This window comes from Anomaloglossus baeobatrachus, chromosome 1 (genome assembly GCF_048569485.1).
Source record: "Anomaloglossus baeobatrachus isolate aAnoBae1 chromosome 1, aAnoBae1.hap1, whole genome shotgun sequence".
Classification (NCBI taxonomy): Eukaryota; Metazoa; Chordata; class Amphibia; order Anura; family Aromobatidae; genus Anomaloglossus; species Anomaloglossus baeobatrachus.
The window spans coordinates 480188003-480209950 of record NC_134353.1 but is presented as its reverse complement, the minus strand read 5'-3'; the positions used below and the strand labels follow the sequence as shown (position 1 = coordinate 480209950).

Genomic DNA, 21948 nt, shown 5'->3' with positions numbered 1-21948 from the left:
AACCTCAGAGACAACTCGGTCTCTCCTTTGGTCTGGGACAAACAGTTTCCCTGTAGGACATCTCTCAGGTTTATCCCCCTGAAATTCCGCCAGTGCCAACCGCAGATCAGGCGAAATAGCCGAGAAAACTACACCATCATTCAGGATAGTAGACGGTTCGACAACCTCCAAAGAGTCAGCGCAGAAACTCCTGGAAAGGGCATCGGCCTTAACATTCTTGGTGCCCGGCAAAAAAGAGACCACAAAATTAAACCTTGTAAAAAACAAAGCCCACCTGGCCTGCCGAGGATTCAACCTCTTGGCCGATTCCAGATAGATGAGATTCTTGTGGTCCGTAAGCACCACAACTTGATGCCTAGCCCCCTCCAACCAATGCCTCCACTCTTCAAATGCCCACTTCATAGCCAATAATTCCCGGTTCCCCACATCATAATTCCGTTCAGAAGGAGCAAACTTCCGAGAAAAAAAGGCACATGGCTTAAGTTTACCCGAAGTAGCGTCTCGTTGAGACAGAACAGCACCTGCTCCGATCTCTGAGGCATCGATCTCAACTTGAAATGGGTGAGACACATCATGTTGCTGCAGAACTGGGGCAGAAGTGAATCGCCTTTTAAGCTCCTGGAAGGCCACAATAGCCTCAGGGGTCCAATGCTCAGCATCAGCTCCCTTCTTTGTCAAATCTGTCAGAGGTTTGACAATAGCAGAAAAATTGGCTATAAATTTACGGTAAAAATTAGCAAACCCCAAAAATTGCTGCAGGGATTTTAGAGAAGTCGGTTGCACCCAGTCGTAAATAGCCTGAACCTTAACCGGGTCCATTTTGATAGCGGAGGGAGACAGGATGAAGCCCAACAAGGAAATCCTTTGCACCCCAAAGAGGCACTTTGACCCCTTAACGTACAGTGCATTATCCTTAAGTATCTGAAAAACCTCCCGTACTTGCCCCACATGAGAGTCCCAATCATCAGAAAAAATCAAGATGTCATCCAAATACACAATCAAAAATTTACCAATAAGGTCCGGAAAAATATCATTCATGAAGGCCTGGAAGACGGAGGGTGCATTAGTGAGCCCAAAAGGCATCAGTAGGTACTCAAAATGCCCCTCAGGAGTATTAAAAGCCGTCTTCCATTCATCACCCTCCTTAATACGGATGAGATTATACGCACCCTTGAGATCCAGTTTCGTAAACCATTTGGCACTCTTCACTCTAGAAAACAGATCAGACATCAGAGGCAAAGGGTACTGATATTTGACTGTAATTTTATTAAGAAGACGGTAATCAATACAAGGCCTCAACGAACCATCTTTCTTAGCAACGAAGAAGAAGCCAGCACCCAAAGGAGAAGATGAGGGCCGAATGTGCCCCTTCTCCAATGATTCTCTGATGTATTACCGCATGGCATCATGTTTGGGCACAGACAAGTTGAAAATCCGCCCCTTGGGAAATTTACAACCGGGCACCAACTCAATGGCACAGTCACAGTCCCGGTGTGGGGGCAGAGAATCAGATTCCTGGTCATTAAATACATCACGGAAATCAGACAAGAAAGCCGGAACATCAACTGCCTGAGCAGACGTGGACGACACGGAAAGGTCCTGATGCAAACCTTGACAACCCCAACTAGCTACCGACAAGGATCTCCAGTCAAGAACCGGATTATGGGTCTGCAACCACGGAAATCCCAGTACCAAGGTATCTGTAGATTATGCAATACTAAAAATGTACAAGTTTCCTGATGCGCTGGTGCAACTCTCATAGGCACCTGGGTCCAAAATTGGGGTTTATGTTCTGCCAAAGGGGTAGCATCAATGCCCCTTAAAGCAATAGGAGTTTGCAAAGGAACCATGGGAAAACCACAATCCCTAGCAAACCCAAAATCCATCAAATTGAGCGCTGCCCCCGAGTCCACAAAGGCAAATGCAGAAAAGGAAGACAATGAGCAAATCAATGTGACAGACAAAAGAAACTTTGGTTGCAAAGAACCCACAGTAACAGAAGTAGCCAATCTCCTTTCACGTTTAGGGCAGACAGAGATGTTATGAGAAGCGTCTCCACAATAGAAGCACAGTCAATTCTTCTGTCTGAACCCCTGCCGACTAGCATTAGAAAGGACCCTATCACACTCCATAGGCTCCAAAGGCTGTTCCTCAGGCACAAAACCAGCAGGTATCTTCCTGCGCTCACGTAAACGCCTATCAATCTGAATGGCCAAGGTCATAGAGGCATCAAGACCAGAAGGGACGGGAAATCCTACCATTACATCCTTCACAGCATCCGCAATACCCTTGCGAAAAAGAGCCGCAAGCGCATCATCATTCCATTTGGTAAGGACCGCCCACTTACGAAATTTCTGACAAAACGTTTCTGCAGAATCCAAACCCTGAGTTAAGGACAACAAGACCTTTTCTGCTTGGTCCACAATATTGGGTTCGTCATATAATAATCCCAAGGCCTGAAAAAAGGAGTCCACATCATTGAGAATCGGATCATCAGACGCTAAAGAGAAGGCCCAGTCCTGAGGGTCACCACGCAGCAAGGAGATGACAATCTTAACCTGCTGTACGGGATTCCCTGAGGACTTAGGGCGTAGGTCAAAAAATAATTTACAATTATTTTTGAAGCTCAAAAATCTCGACCAATCTCCCGAAAAAAATTCAGGAACAGGAATCTTAGGCTCTGCAAGGGGAGTCTGTGCAAGAAAAGACTCTATACGACGAACCTTAGCATCAAGATGAGCAACACGCTCACCCAATTCATCCATGCTAAACAAAATAAATCTTCCACAGAACCCAAAGAAGAAGAGGAAAAACACCAAAAAAAAAAAATTCTCAGCAGCTTTTTTTTTTTTTTTCCTTCTTAAGAGTACCCTTTAAATTTGTATGGCCGGATGTACTGTTATGATCCGGACCATGGAAGAGCACCACAAATCATTGGCAAAAAGGTGACAAGAGCCTTGGCAACTAATCTGGCCGCCATCCCCTTACTAACCAACACAACTAGAAGTAGCCGAGGGGTGAACTAACATCCTGTGCACCGCGAACCCAGCCAGAGAACTAACTATCCTAAAGGTAGGAAAGATGAATAACTCTCTGCCTCAGAAAATAGACAAGAATAGCAAGCCCCCCACATTCAAAGACTGTGGTGATATGGGAAAAACACAATACACAGGTAGATGACAGGATTAGCAAAAGGTGAGGCCCCCGCTGACTAAAATAGGAAAGGACAGGAAAGGGGACTGATGGTGACCAGAGAAAAACCCTGCAAAATACCAACTTCCTGATAGTACAAAAAGGCCCTGAGATCGCTCGATCTGAACTCCGTCCTATACCAGGTGCCCTTGTCATACCAATGAACAGAAAACAAGAATTATAACAAATTCAACAAGCCATAAACACATGGACCCAAAGGAGCTATACTCCACACAGAACTGCAGGGAGTTCCTCAACAATCCACTGAGGGGGAAAATCCCTGCAAGCAAATAACCTGAAACCAACCACAGCAAATGACAAACCCAGATAAACAAAATAACCAGACAATAAATAAAGAGCAAGCACTTATCTGGGGAAGATGTGGTGTAGAGCAGGATTAAACAGGCTGAAGATACAGAGAACAACTGACATCCGGCAACAGCTTGCAATCAGACCAGGACTTAAATAAGCAGAGAGTTAGGAAGGGAAACACCCACTGCACAACCCACCTGGTCTCTGTCCAAACCCTTCCTGGCCACCAGAGGGAGCCTCCCAGCAGCCAAGACATAACTAACATTCACAACACCCCCCCCCTCCCCCGAGCTGCATGTGCTGGCCCTCCAGAGCCGTGTGTCCTGTCCCACAGAGCTGTGTGTGTGGCCCCCTAGAGCCGTGTGTGCACGTATCTCAGCTGCCCCCACCATAAGCTACAACCCTTGTATAAAAAGGAGATAACTAAAACAGTGTGTGTGTGTGTGTGTGTGTGTGCAGCAGAGCTGTGTGTGTGTGTGCAGCAGAGCTGTGTGTATGTGTGCAGCAGAGCTGTGTGTATGTGTGCAGCACAGCTGTGTGTATGTGTACAGCAGAGCTGTGTGTATGTGTGCAGCAGAGCTGTGTGTATGGGTGCAGCAGAGCTGTTTGTATGGGTGCAGCAGAGCTGTGTGTATGTGTGCAGTAGAGCTGTGTTTATATATACTCTTTTGGCAGCAGAGCTGTGTCGACAGCAGAGCGGTGTGTATATATACTCTTTGGGCAGCAGAGCTGTGTGTATATATACTCTTTGAGCAGTAGAGCTGTGTGAATACGTACTCTTTGGGCAGCAGAGCTGTGTGCAGCAGAGCTGTTTGAATACGTACTCTTTGGGTAGTAGAGTTGTGTGTGTGTATACAGTATTTTGTGTATGGTAGTGTTGCGTGCAGAAAGGCAGCAGAGCTGTGTGTTTTTCTGTGTCTGTATATAGGCAGAAGAGCTGTGTGTATACATTATGTACTCTTTGGGCAGCAGAGTTATGTGTGTGTATACAGCAGTGCTTTGTTTGTAGTAGTACAGTGTGCAGGAAGGCACCAGAGCTGTGTGTGCTGCTGTATCTGTACATATGCAGCAGAAATGTGTGCAACAGTGCTATCAGGGTGTCTTTGTGTGCGTGTGAATCAGAACTGTGTGAGTGTGAATGTTTGCATCAGAGCTATGCGTGCAGCCCCCCAGAGCCATGTATGCGGCCCCCCAGAGCCATATGTTTGGCCCCCCAAAACAGTGTGGGCCCCCTAGAGCGCTATGCCACCCATCCCAGTAATGTTTACACCCCCAGAGCTGTTTACCACTCCAGTAGCATCTATGCTCCCCTCAGTAACATGTACAGTGCCTACAAGTAGTATTCAACCCCCTGCAGATGTAGCAGGTTTGATAAGATGCAAATAAGTTAGAGCCTGCAAACTTCAAACAAGAGCAGGATTTATTAACAGATGCATAAATCTTACAAACCAACAAGTTATGTTGCTCAGTTAAATTTTAATAAATTTTCAACATAAAAGTGTGGGTCAATTATTATTCAACCCCTAGGTTTAATATTTTGTAGAATAACACTTGTTTGCAATTGCAGCTAATAATCGTCTTTTATAAGACCTGATCAGGCCGGCACAGGTCTCTGGAGTTATCTTGGCCCACTCCTCCATGCAGATCTTCTCCAAGTTATCTAGGTTCTTTGGGTGTCTCATGTGGACTTTAATCTTGAGCTCCTTCACAAGTTTTCAATTGGGTTAAGGTCAGGAGACTGACTAGGCCACTGCAACACCTTGATTTTTTCCCTCTTGAACCAGGCCTTGGTTTTCTTCGCTGTGTGCTTTGGGTCGTTGTCTTGTTGGAAGATGAAATGACGACCCATCTTAAGATCCTTGATGGAGGAGCGGAGGTTCTTGGCCAAAATCTCCAGGTAGGCCGTGCTATCCATCTTCCCATGGATGCGGACCAGATGGCCAGGCCCCTTGGCTGAGAAACAGCCCCACAGCATGATGCTGCCACCACCATGCTTGACTGTAGGGATGGTATTCTTGGCGTCAGTGCCATCCAGTCTCCAAACGTCACGTGTGTGGTTGGCACCAAAGATCTCGATCTTGGTCTCATCAGACCAGAGAACCTTGAACCAGTCTGTGTCAGAGTCCTCCAAGTGATCATGAGCAAACTGTAGACAAGCCTTGACATGACGCTTTGAAAGTAAAGGTACCTTACGGGCTCGTCTGGAACGGAGACCATTGCGGTGGAGTACGTTACTTATGGTATTGACTGAAACCAATGTCTCCACTGCCATGAGATCTTCCCGGAGCTCCTTCCTTGTTGTCCTTGGGTTAGCCTTGACTTTTCAGACAAGCCTGGCCTCGGCACGGGTGGAAACTTTCAAAGGCTGTCCAGGCCGTGGAAGGCTAACAGTAGTTCCATAAGCCTTCCACTTCCGGATGATGCTCCCAACAGTGGAGACAGGTAGGCCCAACTCCTTGGAAAGGGTTTTGTATCCCTTGCCAGCCTTGTGACCCTCCACGATCTTGTCTCTGATGGCCTTGGAATGCTCCTTTGTCTTTCCCATGTTGACCAAGTATGAGTGCTGTTCACAAGTTTGGGGAGGGTCTTAATTAGTCAGAAAAGGCTGGAAAAAGAGATAATTAATCCAAACATGTGAAGCTCATTGTTCTTTGTGCCTGAAATACTTCTTAATACTTTAGGTGAACCAAACAGAATTCTGGTGGTTTGAGGGGTTGAATAATAAATGACACTCTGAATAAACTTTTCACAATTTAAAAAAAAAAAAAAAAATAAAGAAATAACATTCTTTTTTGCTGCAGTGCATTTCACACTTCCAGGCTGATCTACAGTCCAAATGTCACAATGCCAAGTTAATTCCGAATGTGTAAACCTGCTAAATTTGCAGGGGGTTGAATACTACTTGTAGGCACTGTATATACCCCCAATAATGTCTTTGCCCCCTGCCCCTCCTGTAATATATATATATACTAGCTGTACTACCCGGCTTCGCCCGGGTTAATAACTGCTGTTAAGAAAATAGAATGTATTAACAAAAATGTATTCTGCACACAAAAACCACAAAACAAAGATAGAAATGTAATTATTAAATTGTTGCCTATATTAACCAATCAGAGCTCAGATTAATTAACTGTAGCAAAATAGAAGCTAAGCTGTGATTGGTTGCTATTGGCAGACTGATAAATCTCCAGGCAACAGAAAACCCTCCCCCCTGACAGTATATATTAGCTCACACATAATAGACAGGTCATGTGACTGACAGCTGCCAGATTTTCTATATGGTACATTTGTTGTTCTTGTAGTTTGGCTGCTTATTAATCAGATTTTTATTTTTGAAGGATAATACCAGACTCTTCACTTTTTCCCCATTATGTAGATAGGGGCAAAATTGATTGGTAAATTGGAACGCGCGGGGTTAAAATTTCGCCTCACAACATAGCACCCAGCGCTGCCCGGGATAGTAACTGTCTCTCTGTTTCTCTCCCATTCTCTGTCTGTCTCCCCCTCTGTATATATCTCTCTGTCTCTCTCTTTCCCTGTCTGTCTCTTTCCCTGTCTGTCTGTCTCTTTCCCTGTCGGTCTGTCTCTTTCCCTGTCGGTCTGTCTCTTTCCCTGTCGGTCTGTCTCTTTCCCTGTCGGTCTGTCTCTTTCCCTGTCGGTCTGTCTCTTTCCCTGTCTGTCTATCTCTTTCCCTGTCTGTCTATCTCTGTCTCTTTCCCTGTCTGTCTCTTTCCCTGTCTGTCTCTTTCCCTGTCTGTCTCTTTCCCTGTCAGTCTGTTTCTTTGTCTGTGTCTGTCTCTTTGTGTCTGTCTCTTACCCTGTCTATGTCTATTTCTTTCCCTGTCTGTGTCTGCCTCTTTCCCTGTCTGTGTCTGTCTCTTTCCCAGGCTGCATTGTGACACGCCAACATTCCATATAAGGGCGTGGCTGCGCATTCTTCTGAAGTTCTGGCTGCACTGTGGCTCCCAGCTCCATTCGCTTTAATGGAGGCAGGTTTTTGGCTTCGCCCGGGTTAATAACTGTTGTTAACAAAATAGAATGTATTAACATTCCCGGCATAGAATGTATAAATAGAATGTATTAACGCCCGGGATAGTAACTGTCTCTCTGTTTCTCTCCCATTCTCTGTCTGTCTCCCACTCTGAATATATCTCTCTATCTCTTTGTCTGTCTGTCTCTTTCCCTGTGTGTCTCTGACTGTCTCTGTCTCTTTCTCCATCTGTCTTAATCTCTTTTCCTGTCTATCTATCTCTGTCACTTTCCCTGTCTGTCTCTTTCCCTGTCTGTCTCTTTCCCTCTCTTTCCCTGTCTCTCTTTCCCTCTCTTTCCCTGTCTGTCTCTTTCCCTCTGTCTCTTTCCCTGTGTCTGTCTCTTTGTCAGTCTCTTTACCTGTCTTTGTCTGTCTCTTACCTTGTCTGTCTCTTTCCCTTTCTTTCCCTGTCTCTTTCCCTGTCAGTCTGTCTCTTTGTCTGTGTCTGTCTCTTTGTGTCTGTCTATTACCCTATCTATGTCTGTTTCTTACCCTGTCTGTGTCTGCCTCTTTCCCTGGCTGCATTGTGACACGCCAACATTCCATATAAGGGCGTGGTTGTGCATTCTTCTGAAGTTCTGGCTGCACTGTGGCTCCCAGCTCCATTCGCTTTAATGGAGGCAGGTTTTTTGGCGAATAACTGTAAAGCGCGGGGTTAAAATTTCCCTCAAAACATAACCTATGACGCTCTCGGGGTCCAGAAGTGTGAGTGTGCAAAATTTTGTGGCTGTAGCTGCGACGGTGCAGATGCCAATCCCGGACATACATACATACACACATACATACATACATACACACATTCAGCTTTATATATTAGATTGTAGCCCCCAACCCCTCCTGTGATGTATATACAGCAGTGCAGTGTCAGTGTGCACGGTGTGCGGCCATGTCTGTTAGTAACAGCCATCATGCAGCACAAACACATGCCCTGGAGGAGCTGGACGGAAACAAGCGGGAGAGGTGAATGAGGCTGCTGGCAACTTCCCCATATTAATACCTCTAATGCGTCTGTGTCTGTATGTATGATGGGTATTTACGTATGTCTGTATAGATTTATGTCTGTTTATATGTATTTTTATGAATTTGTCTTCAAATATGTATATGTATGTATGCTTGTATGTGTACGTATCTGTGTATGTGCGTGTCTGCGTATGGATGGGGCCCACTGAGTGTCTTTTGCCCGAGGGCTGCAAAAACCAGGAGCTGGCCCTGGCTGTCTTAACATTGGGATCAATAAAAATAAATGTGAGTAAAGGCCGCTTTATACGCTGCGATATTGTGACCGATATCGCTAGCGTGCGTACCCGCTCCCATCGGTTGTGCGACATGGGCAAATCGCTGCACATGGCGCACAACATTGCGTGGACCCGTCACACTACTTACCTGCCTAGCGACGTCGCTGTGACCGGCGAACCGCCTCCTTTCTAAGGGGGCGGTTCGTTTAGCGTCATAGCGACGTCACAGCAGCGTCACTGAACCGCCGCCCAATAGAAGCAGAGGGGCGGAGATGAGCGGGACATAACATCCCGCCCAACTCCTTCCTTCCTCATTGCGGGCGGGCGCAGGTAAGGAGAGGTTCCTTGTTCCTGCGGTGTCACACATAGCGATGTGTGCTGCCGCAGCAACGAGGAACTACATCGCTAGCTGCAGCAGCAGCAGCGATAATTGAGAATAGGGGGGATGTCACCGATGAGCATTTTGAACGTTTTTGCGACGATTCAAAATCGCTCATAGGTGTCACACGCAACGACATCGCTAAAGCAGCCGGATGAATTCCGTGACCCCAAAGAGATCGCTTGAGCGATGTCGCAGCGTGTAAAGCGGCCTTAACTCTACTTTCTGTGTATAACTGGACTCCTTTGAGTTATCCTGGACTGTATCTGTATTGCAGTACTGTCAATCTAAATGTGTCAGAACAACAGGATAAGATACGCGCTCATTAGATTTATATCTAAATGCTACAGTTGGGGCTCTACTGTTATGACTAAAAATGTTAACGTTATTGGGCCCCCACCAACCTTAATCTGGCCCTGGTTATAGATAATTTTGTGACAAAAATGTACGGTATAATAGGTGGAGAAATGTTGATCTTGTTGGACCTAGGTCTTTTTTCAAACTATGCGACTATGTAAGGTACCTAAGATCCTATATACCTCCCTAATAGATGTCTTTGAACAACACTTTCTTTACTATGGTATTTCAAGTCTGAGATAACAATCTCTATATATCTATTTTACCAGGATTTGGAAAACAAGTTCAGGTATTCAGAGCTGATTCTAACACCTTAAGAACATTGCTAGATTCTTGTCTAGAACATGAAGATCTGGTGAAAACAGCGGCAATCCATAGTGAGAAGAATATTATATTAACAGGATCACAAGATGAAACTATACGAGTAAGTAAGATAGAACTTTATTAAACGTACTCCATTATCATAAACTGTAGGGGGTGAAGTTGCTAATGACACTTTACAGGTAAAAGTTCAACGTTTAGCGTTATTCAGTCCAAAAGTGCATAACATTTTATGGAGATGCATTTCTTGGAAATGATACCTTCTTGTGTCACATCCCGCTAAATATAAAGCACAAAAAAAAACAAAAAACTGAGCTGTGACAAATGTTCAATAAACATGCAACATTACAAGCATGTGAATTGCAGCCTCAAGACTAGAAAACAACCCAAGGAGAAAATTGTAGAAAAAATACCCTGACTATAAATAAATAAATTGCAAGTGCTTAATAAACAGGGTACTTAGTATATACATTTTTGCAAAAAGGTAAGAAGCTGTCTCACCTCGTCACGGTGTACCCATCTGAGACAGTCCCTAACCTACTAAAGTTAAAAACATATTCTGTACCTGACTAGTGTCATGTCAAAACTTCAATATGGATGGTAAAGTGGTTAGCTGGGTCCCAGATTAAATACACAGCAAAAAGTGAGAAGCAGGTGATTGTTCAGCCTCAGTATCAGGAGGGCTGCACCCCCAACTTGCATTAAAGCAAGATAACAGACAAAAAAAACAAAAAACTGAGCTGTGACAAATGTTCAATAAACATGCAACATTACAAGCATGTGAATTGCAGCCTCAAGACTAGAAAAAAACCCAAGGAGAAAATTGTAGAAAAAATATTTATTTATAGTCAGGGTATTTTTTCTACAATTTTCTCCTTGGGTTTTTTTCTAGTCTTGAGGCTGCAATTCACATGCTTGTAATGTTGCATGTTTATTGAACATTTGTCACAGCTCAGTTTTTTGTCTGTTATCTTGCTTTAATGCAAGTTGGGGGTGCAGCCCTCCTGATACTGAGGCTGAACAATCACCTGCTTCTCACTTTTTGCTGTGTATTTAATCTGGGACCCAGCTAACCACTTTACCATCCATATTGAAGTTTTGACATGACACTAGTCAGGTACAGAATATGTTTTTAACTTTAGTAGGTTAGAGACTGTCTCAGATGGGTACACCGTGACGAGGTGAGACAGCTTCTTACCTTTTTGCAAAAATGTATATACTAAGTACCCTGTTTATTAAGCACTTGCAATTTATTTATTTATAGTCAGGGTATTTTTTCTACAATTTTCTCCTTGGGTTTTTTTCTAGTCTTGAGGCTGCAATTCACATGCTTGTAATGTTGCATGTTTATTGAACATTTGTCACAGCTCAGTTTTTTGTTTTTTTTGTCTGTTATCTTGCTTTAATGCAAGTTGGGGGTGCAGCCCTCCTGATACTGAGGCTGAACAATCACCTGCTTCTCACTTTTTGCTGTGTATTTAATCTGGGACCCAGCTAACCACTTTACCATCCATATTGAAGTTTTGACATGACACTAGTCAGGTACAGAATATGTTTTTAACTTTAGTAGGTTAGGGACTGTCTCAGATGGGTACACCGTGACGAGGTGAGACAGCTTCTTACCTTTTTGCAAAAATGTATATACTAAGTACCCTGTTTATTAAGCACTTGCAATTTATTTATTTATAGTCAGGGTATTTTTTCTACAATTTTCTCCTTGGGTTTTTTTCTAAATATAAAGCACACAGCACTAATGGGTCATACTTCACACACCAGTTCCATTTGGCTATCATAGCTCTGACCCTGTTGGTACCAATTGTAGGCCCCAGTAAAGAAACTCAGATATCACCCTTCAGTGGGTTGAGGTCTATATAGAAACCCTATACTAAGGAATAGAGATTGGCAGGTCTACTCTAATTTTCCACCTCTCTAAAAATGTGAGACATTGTAAACTTCATGGAAAGTAGATGAGTAGAATGTTCTTTCTTGTTCATTACTTTTAGGTCTGGAACCTGTCTAAGAGAGGTACACTGATTGACTGCTTTTATGGGATGGGAGTACCAGTCACTGGCCTGGCCTTGAAGGGAAGAACATTGGTCTCTTCTTCCAACCATGCCTACTACCTTAAGCTGTGGAATCTGGATTATGATGAAAAGCACAAGACATTGCCCCCTTTTCAGGACCGTAGTGGTTGTGTTGCTCTATCAAGTTCAGGAGACAGGGTATATTTTCCCAAAACTGGTGACAAGCACAAAATTGTTGTCTGGGATGCAGTTCAAGGTAAAATATGGCAGCAGAGCAATCTTGTACATTAGTTAAGATTCTTGTAGTTGTATCGGTTATACCATATGGACAAAAGTATCTAGATATTACTCCTATAGGAGCTTTTACGACACCCCATTTTAAAGGGAACCAATCATCAGGATTTTCGTGTATAAGCTGCAGCCAGTGCAGTACTGGCACTATCATACACAGTGTGTACATACCATCAGGGGGCAGCTCGGGTGTTTAGGCAGCGAAATCCAACTTTATAAAGTTTGAAATTTCGTGCACTTTTTGATTGACGTGTGCACCTCTCTGTTAATGTCCAGGCGGGTTATGCAGGAGTTCCCCGCCCCCCCACCAGCCTGTTCCTCCCTCTTTCCTGATGTCCGGGCGGGTTATGCACGTGTTCCCCGTCCCCCCGCGCTGCCTGTTCCTCCCTCCCTCCGGCTGTATGTAAATATCTAATCTTCAGAAACATGGCGCCGGAGTGGGCCTCTGCGCATAGCGCTTATCTCCGGCGCCATGTTTCTGAAGCCCGCATTACACAGCTTGGTGTCTGCAGACTGCAGAACAGCTGATCGGAGGACGCGATCAGCTGTAGCTATGATGACGTGCCGCCTCAGGACACCGGGCCAGGACAGGAGCTTGCCAGCGACATCGGGGGTCAGGTGAGGTAAGTTCACAATGGACTCACATGACCCCGTGATGGCAGTGCTGCGAGACCCGGTCACGGTAGTGATATCGCGTCCTCCGATCAGCTGTTCTGCAGTCTGCAGACACCAAGCTGTGTAATGCGGGCTTCAGAAACATGGCGCCGGAGATAAGCGCTATGCGCAGAGGCCCACTCCGGCGCCATGTTTCTGAAGATTAGATATTTACATACAGCCAGAGGGAGGGAGGGAGGAACAGGCGGCGCGGGGGGGCGGGGAACACGTGCATAACCCGCCCGGACATCAGGAGAGAGGGAGGAACAGGCTGGTGGGGGGCGGGGAACTCCTGCATAACCCGCCCGGACATTATCTGCAGAGGTGCACACGTCAATCAAAAAGTGCACGAAATTTCAAACTTTATAAAGTTGTATTTCACTGCCTAAACACCCGAGCTGCCCCCTAATGGTATGTACACACAGTGCATGATAGTGCCAGTACTGCACTGGCTGCAGCTTATACACGAAAATCCTGATGGTTGGTTCCCTTTAAATCCATAGGCATCAACATGGACTTGGTCCTCCCCTTTGGAGATTAGAGAATCTCTTCAGGGAAGGCTTTCTACAAAATCTCTGTGTACAATGGGTACGGAAAGTATTCAGACCCCTTTAAAATTTTCACTCTTTGTTTCATTGCAGCTATTCGGTAAAGTCAAAAAAAGTTATTTTTTTTCTCATTAATGTACACTCTGCACCCCATCTTGACAGAAAAAAAACAGAAATGTAGAAATTTCTGCAAATTTATTAAACAAGAAAAACTGAAACATCACATGGTCAGAAGTATTCAGACCCTTTGCTCAGTGTCAAGTAGAAGCACCCTTTTGAGCTAATACAGCCATGCATCTTCTTGGGAATGATGCAACAAGTTTTTCACACCTGGATTTGGGGATCCTCTACCATTCTTCCTTGCAGATCCTCTCCAGTTCCGTCAGGTTGGATGGTGGACGTTGGTGGACAGACATATTCAGGTCTCTCTAGAGATGCTCAATTGGGCTTAGTTCAGGGCTCTGGCAGGGCCAATCAAGAATGGTCACAGAGTTGTTCTGAAGCCACTCCTTTGTTATTTTAGCTGTGTACTTAGGGTCATTGTCTTGTTGGAAGGTGAACCTTCAGCCAAGTCTGAGGTTCAGAGCACTCTGGAAGAGGTTCTCTTTCAAGATATCTCTGTACTTGGCAACATTCATCTTTACTTCAATTGCAACCAGTCGTCCTGTCCCTGCAGCTGAAAAACACCCCCATAGCATGATGCTGCCACTACCATGTTTCACTGTTGGGATTGTATTGGGCAGGTGATGAGCAGTGCCTTGTTTTCTCCACACATACCACTTAGAATTATCACCAAAAAGTTCTATCTTCATCTCATCAGACCAGAGAATCTTATTTCTCATAGTGTAGGAGTCATTAATGTGTTTTTTCGCTTTCATATGTCTTGCACTGAGGAGAGGCTTCCGTTAGGTCACTCTGCCATAAAGGCCAGACTGGTTCAGGGCTACAGCGATAGTTGACTTTGTGGAATTTTAACCCATCTCCCTACTGCATCTTTGGAGCTCAGCCACAGTGATCTTGGGTTTCTTCTTTAGCTCTCTCACCAAGGCTCTTCTGCCATTATTGCTCAGTTTGGCTGTACGGCCAGGTCTAGGAAGAGTTATGGTGGTCTCAAACTTCTTCCATTTAAGGATTATGGAGGCCACTGTGCTCTTAGGAACCTTGAGTACTGCAGAAATTCATTTGTAACCTTGGCCAGATCTGTGCCTTGCCACAATTCTGTCTCTGAGCTCCTTGGGCAGTTCCTTTGACCTCATGATTCTCATTTGGTCTAACATGCACTGTGAGCAGTGAGTTCTTATACAGACAGGTGTGTGGCTTTAAAAATCAAATCCTATCAACTTAATTAAACACAGCTGGACTCCAAATAAGGAGTAGAACCATCTCAAGGAGCATCACAAGGAAATGGACAACAAGTGACTTAAATATGAGTGTCTGAGCATAGGGTCTGAATACTTATGACCATGTGATATTTCAGGTTTTCTTGTATAATAAATTTGCATAAATGTCTACATTTCTGTTTTTTTCTGACAAGATGGGGTGCAGAGTGTACATTAATGAGAAAAAAATGAAGTTTTTTGAATCTACCAAATGACTGCAATGAAACAAAGAGTGAAAAGTTTAAAGGGGTCTGAATACTTTTCGTATCCACTGCACGGTTTCTTGCTCAGAAGAGCATCTGAGATATCTGACACTGGTTTTGTACAAGAGGCCCTCTGTTCTAGTTCATTCCAAATTGTTTGATAAGTTTGAGGTTGGGGTTCTGTGTCAAATCCTTCTCACTCCCCCAACAATACCTTTATGCACTAGGGCACAGCCATGCTAGAGCCTTCCCCAAACTGTTCATAAAAAGTTGGAAGCATACAAAGTTGCAAGGAACCTGGATCCGCAAGGAACCCAGCGTGCATTTCGCACTGTGCTTCTTCCATTCACATCAGTGTATTTATTTTTCATTTTAGCATTTTCTTCAGCTTGCACTTTAATGCCATCTTGAGGATCTTTTTGCTTACCACATGTGTATAAAGCTTTTTCCCCTGTGATTAACTTTTTGTTCAGGCCCTTTATGTATACATAATGTGTAATTGTTTTCACACATTGTGTAATTACTTATCCATTAACAACCTTTTGTGATCTGGTTTGAGTGACCTTTTTTTATCTATTTTTCTTCAATGAAGTTGCATTTTAATATTACATTTTGTTTTTATTTTTGGCTCAATACTCTTTTCTTCTGTAGGTTAATATTTAATTGAATTTAATAAATATCCATAGGATAATGATTAGCGCTCAAACCCAATATTCCTATAATTCTGCAGCTAGATTTTAAGGCATTTTTTCTATTATTTAATTGGAGTTGGGCCTATTCCCAATTTTCAGTGGCCATTTAAGGATTTCTTAATTGTAAAGGCACACTATATTGTTAGGTGTTGGATTCAATGACTAAAGGGGTTGTCCACTTTTGGAGACAATCCGATATTCTTTTCTTACCTAAATGCATGTATTTGGGACAAAAAAAAGACTTTCAACAACTTAGCTTTTACAGGCTCTTTGTTTCTTTGTACATTCAACTTTAAAGGGAAGGTATCGCGGTTTTTTATTTTTGTATTAAAAATAGTGATTATGAAATCAAGTATTTCTAATACAAAATGAAAATCGCAGCTTATTTAGTTTTTATTTAATTCTTATTTTACTGGAGGCACTAGGGGCTGCCATGCTGGATTTGCCATGTGTGTAACGACAGTAACTCCTTCCTTTATGGTAGCCCTTGTGCATAGACTCTGATAGTTGGGCTCCGACCCCATGCCGTATGTTACAGTGGGTGTCTGCTGTGACCTGGACGCGCCCCCTGGGCTGTCCAGTTCACAGCAGAGGGGGAGATCAGCGCCATTATTGTGGAACTCACAGCGTGTGCTGTTTGCTCCACTTTACCCCTGTCAACTGCCGGGATGTGTGAGTACGGGCCCCCTCCCCTCCCCTGTTACAGTCTCCGGTGACATCCCATCCCTCTGTTCTCCCAAGCCCCCCGCTGCAGCTCCCGCAGCTCTGCCCGCCGCCGCAACTCCCCCAGCTCTGCCCGCCGCCGCAGCTACCCCAGCTCTGCCCGACGCCGCAGCTCCGCCAGCTCTGCCCGACGCCGCAGCTCCCACAGCTCTGCCCGCCGCAGTGTGTGTGTGTGTGTGTGTGTGTGTGTGTCACGCCTGCCTGGATCCACAGACTCAGATGGGCTGTAAAGGGGAGGCTAGAGGGAAGCCACTCATTAAGTAGGACCCCCAGAACCCTGAAACCCTTTAACCCCTATACAGGGATTTGGAATTACACAGGACCCTGGAGATCACTACCTGTGGAAGGCTGCAGTCCGATGAGAGTAGTAGTCAGGCAGGGTCAAATCAGAAATTGCGGAACAGGGATAGAATCGGCAGGCAGTGACGTAGTCAGAAAACATAGCAGAGGTTAGATCTGGGTCGGGCAGCAAGGTACAAAAACAGTAGGCAGAAGGGTAGTCAAAACACGCAGAAGTCAACACAGGAATCACCAACAGAATAGGACGTAACAGGAGCCAGGAAAATCAGAACTATATCTGGCAGTAATCATGTGACAGAAGGGGAAATAAGAAGGGTGTGGTGTCTTCCCATTGGCTGTAGCTGAACGCTGGCAACTTCAGCTGGAAGACACATGCCACCCACAGTCAGCCAGCGGTACTGCAGATCCCAAGCTAACCCAGCCCAGTGGATTATCGGAGCCTGCGCCCACTGGTGCCGCTGGCATCGACTTCTCTCCCATCACCAGCACCATCCACGGCAGGAACACGGCGTTGCCTGGCGATCGGAGCAGAAGTCGCTGGAGCAGACTCCGGCGGTGATGTAACAGTGTGTGTTTGTGGAACAAAGTCCCCATCAGGGGTGGTGTGTGTGTATGTGTGTGTGTGTGTGTGTGTGTGTGCACCACTGCATGTGAGTACCTGTCTGTGGTCATTAATCAGTTGACAGTTGCTCAGAAAAAGACAGATAAGAGTTACAAACTCCCGATCAAACCGTCATAAAGAGTTCACTGACGGACTATCAAAAATGAACTTTAGCCCCAAATGCGTGCATTTATGTAAAACAGAAAAAAAAACTATCTTGAAAGGTAGATAAAATACTTTTCTCCATATAGTGTATTTTACTGCAACCAAGTGAAGATAGAACACATGAGATCGCATGATATCTGAAGAGTAATAAAATTATCATTATATTGAATATCTTGCAGGTCGAATGACTGATATTTTGGAAGCTTCTTCAGCGGTAACCTGTCTGGATATTGCAAATTGTAAGAAAATTTTGTTCTGTGGTCTGACATCAGGCACAGTACTGGCATTTCCATTAGACCAAAGACAGGACGTTGCTTGTATTCCTCCTCCCAATCATAATTCTCCTGTAGTTTGTATATCTATGAGCAAACAAGAAAACTACCTAGCTGTGGCCTACCAAGCGACTATTCTTCTGTACGAAGTAACAAAGGGAGACCCTCTTCCGATGCTCGACGGTCCCTTACATTCAGTCCATCCCAATATTCCAGCTTCTGTAAGCAGAGTAGCTGTCTTTGAAGACCAAAGGATTATTTATGGGATGGTAGGAGGAGAAATGTATCTATTCACACCTGGAAAAGAGGACAACCACAAATTGGACTCTCATGAAAGTAAAGTCACCTGCTTGGAAGTCAGTATGAAGGAAACATATGCACTTAGTGGTTGTGAGGACTCAGTTCAGCGTTTATGGAATATGGAGGAAGGTGACTGGGAACATGAGATGTGTTATAAGGTACTTATGACTTTTAATTAAATTTGTTAACTTAGAATTTCTTTAGCCTAATTGAAAGCTAAAGTTATATCTTTATAACTCCACATAATAAACCAGGTTTAGCATTTTTGGTTTGGAAGTTGTTGGATCCTATCTTCCCTGGCATTTTGGCCAACTGCATGACTAGTGGATTATTCTGCTTGTCACGTGCTTTGCTACATACTTATTATGACCTGCATAAATAAAGAAATATAGGCTATTTAGTAAGAGAATAAACAGATAGAGCCAAGAAACTGAAGAATAACAATTGAATGGAAGAAGCCTGTTGATCTCTTAGGCGGGCTTTACACGTTGCGACATCGCTACCGATATATTGTCGGGGCCACGTCGTTAGTGATGCACAACCGGCACCGGTAGCGACATCGCAATGTGTAAATCCTAGGTGCGACGATGAACGTGCGCAAAAGCGTAAAAAAAAAAAAACGCTGATCTGTGTCACGTCGTTCATTTCCATAATGTCGTTACTGCTGCAGATACGACAAACATCTCCTTACCTGCGTCCACTGGCTATGCGGAAGGAAGAAGGTGGGCGGGATGTTATGTCCCGTTCATCTCTGCCCCTCCGCTTCTATTGGCCGGCCGCTTAGTGACGTCGCGGTGATGTGGCTGTGACGCCGAACGCACCTCCCCCTTGAAGGAGGGATTGTTCGGCGGTCACAGCGACGTCGCCGACCAGGTATGTGTGTGTGAAGCTGCCGTAGCGATAATGTTCGCTACGGCAGCAAGCACAAGATATCGCATGTACGACGGGGGCGGGTGCTATCGTTCTCGACATCGCTAGCAATTGCTAGCGATGTCGCAACGTGTAAAGACCGCCTAAGTCTTTTACATGGTTTATGTTTAACATGTAGCTGATCATTTTTTTCAATTGATTCCGAACATTTTTTAAATGAATCCTGATGGACCACCAATGATTTATAATGAGGTCAATCAGATTTTGAGTATGGCTGTCAGCATGAGTAGCACAGCAGATTGTGCTATTCCAGTTGTGAACATAGATTTATCTCATGTTCTTTACTTGGAAAAAATGCAAAATACTTGTGAAAACAACCAACTTTGAAATTTACTTGATCACAAAAATTCTTTCCGTTCTCAAGAAAGGAATTATTTTTTTATTTTATTGTTTACTGCCTGTTACTTAAGCTACTGATCACCACTGCAGTCTAGCAGCAGTGGCAAACAGGGCCACCATCAGGGCATTACTGCCTTTACTCGTGTATTTGGCCCGGGCGGATGGCTATCTATGTGATTTGGTGTTCAGAGGGAACTGTTAACGTGTGACTGGTGAGGACATAGTGCAGAAGTGGAGTTTTTCAAGAGTGGGCGGTGGGACTGTGGGAGGTTTGAGGGGTGGAGGCGGAGCTCGGGTGGAGCCTGAGCGGAGCCTCAAGGGGACTCACAAATGTCAGTATGGGGCCCTGAAAATCCTGGTGGTAGCCCTGGTGCAAAAACATGTGGAGTGCTTATAACCTCTTTTCAATAGAGTTTGGTCTGAAGCTGTGTTAATCCCTGGAGTGAACTGTTAGCTCCTGATCTGGCTAGCTTTGGAGCGACTCTGCCCCTCTGATGCTACAAAGATAAAGTTTCATCTGCAACATCGGCAAGTACAACGTTTGGCCGCTGGTCTAAACTGTGACTCCAGCAGGAGCGCACTAAACCAGGCAACTAGGAAGCCAGGAGTCAGGAAAGCGCTCCTGCAGAAGAAAATAAGCAAATCCCTTTGAATGCACTCTGTTTTTATCAAGCTATATTGTCAAAAATAACATTGAGGTTTTACACAAAGGATCAGGATTTCTATATACATTAACACGTATCTATAGCTGTTTTTATTTCTAAACATTGCATGCGTGTATGTCTAGGGACAGAAGAAAGAGGTTAAATCTATTACTGTTTCCCATAGGGCTTCTTCTTCCAAGGTGTAGAATGTGCCTGTTTCTCACCAGATGACTGTTATATTTATACTGGATCTCAGGACAGAGCAGTCAAAGTGTGGGACGTATCAAATGGTGAGATCATGATCTTTGTTTTTCGTAATCATTTAGTTTGTTAACAAATTTCAGAATAATAAAAACTGTGTCCTGCCAATACCCTGCTGCCAGTGTCAGACAGAGGTGTCATGGGCCCACCAGTAACACTGACTCTGTGGGGCCTCTGCTCAGCTACATGCAAATATTACATTACCCTAATTCACAAATATGCCTGTGTTTCCATATAATAATACTCTGGGGAGTTTGTTATATGAATGATCAGATGCTACCTTAAGGGGGCTTTACACGCAACGACATCGCTAACGAGATGTCGTTGGGGTCACGGAATTCGTGACGCACATCCGGCCTCGTTAGCGACGTCGTTGCGTGACACATACGAGCGACCGCTAACGATGGAAAATACTCACCTGATCGTTGACACGTCGTCCATTTCCCAAATGACCTTGCTGCTTTTGGACGCAGGTTGTTCGTCGTTCCTGAGGCAGCACACATCGCTACGTGTGACACCCCAGGAACGACGAACAACAGCGTATCTGCGTCCTCCGGCAACGAGGTGGGCGTGTCTTTCATGCGGCTGCTCTCCGCTTCTCTTGGACGCCTGCCGTGTAACGTCGCTGTGACGTCGCACGAACCTCCCCCTTAGAAAAGAGGCTGTTCGCCGGCCACAGCGACGTCGCTGGGAAGCTAAGTCCGTGTGACGGGTACTATCGATATTGTGCGCCATGGGCAGTGATTTGCCAGTGACACACAAACGACGGGGGCGGGTGCGATTGCTAGCGATGTCGCTGCATGTAACGTGGCCTTTAGACTGTATATAGAAAAGCAAGTACATTGTGCCAACTACTTCTCATATTTGAGGGTTGAGGGCCCACTTCTGCACAGGGGACCACTGGGGCCAGTCCCAGCCAGCCTGGTGCCCATGCTGGACCTTCATGTTTCCAAAAACCATTGTTCTCTCCAGAATGGATGCGTGATGCTCAGCAGAACCACGCATTATAATGACCCAAAAGGCACAAAGGTTGTCCATATTTTATATTGTTGCCCAAGATTATGTAAAAAAGCTATTTTATATAGTTCACACCAATATAGCATTTTTGATATACAATTTAATTTATATATTTAGGAAGCTATGTCTAACCAGGCTATCTGTTGTTCAACAGGTTCTTTACTTGCAGTACAATATGTATATGCAACCATCACTCGTCTTGTCTCCACGCCTGATGGATTTATAGGAACTACAAGACTCGGCTATGTGATTCAAGAGAAGTTTAAGTGCCCGCAAATTGTAAGTTCCCAGTACAACCCACTACAGAACATCAAGGCTACATGTACTGTGAATTCCAAGAAAGTGAATAATGCCTGTAAAAAGACTATTCATTCAGAGGCAAAACCAGGAAAGAAATGGTGGAAATGCAAGGAAGAAACCGCAAAATCTTCACAAATATGCCACATTGTCTAATCTTTGTAGTTAAGGAGCTGTTGCTGCTGAATTTTTGGAAAAAGAACCTGGAAAGAGAGAGTACCCTCAAATGACATCATATTACTACATATTGAAGCACTTATTTACAAGTCAATGAACTACATTAACATGCTTTAAAAAGATCATATGACAGTAGTTACACATGGCAACTCGCTTCCAGAAACAGCACCACTCCTTTCCAAAGGTTAGAAATGGTATTGCATCTCTGCACCATGGACGTGAATGACATGAGAGAATGCGTTAAATCCACATATATGTTTGGAGATCGCAGAATGGATAAATATTTTAATAATGAAAAAATGGAA

The 21948-nt window shown here is 44.5% G+C and overlaps 1 protein-coding gene across 1 annotated transcript in view; it reads left to right on the top strand.

Annotated features, from left to right (window-relative positions):
- Nucleotides 1–21622, top strand: part of NWD1 (NACHT and WD repeat domain containing 1) — a 190835-nt gene extending 169213 nt beyond the window's left edge. The window contains exons 17-21 of the mRNA XM_075338285.1: nt 9775–9929; nt 11830–12106; nt 17586–18136; nt 20076–20181; nt 21324–21622. Coding sequence (XP_075194400.1) covers nt 9775–9929; nt 11830–12106; nt 17586–18136; nt 20076–20181; nt 21324–21622 — 1388 coding nt within the window. The remainder of the gene's footprint in view (nt 1–9774; nt 9930–11829; nt 12107–17585; nt 18137–20075; nt 20182–21323) is intronic.
- The last annotated feature ends 326 nt before the right edge of the window (nt 21623–21948 follow it).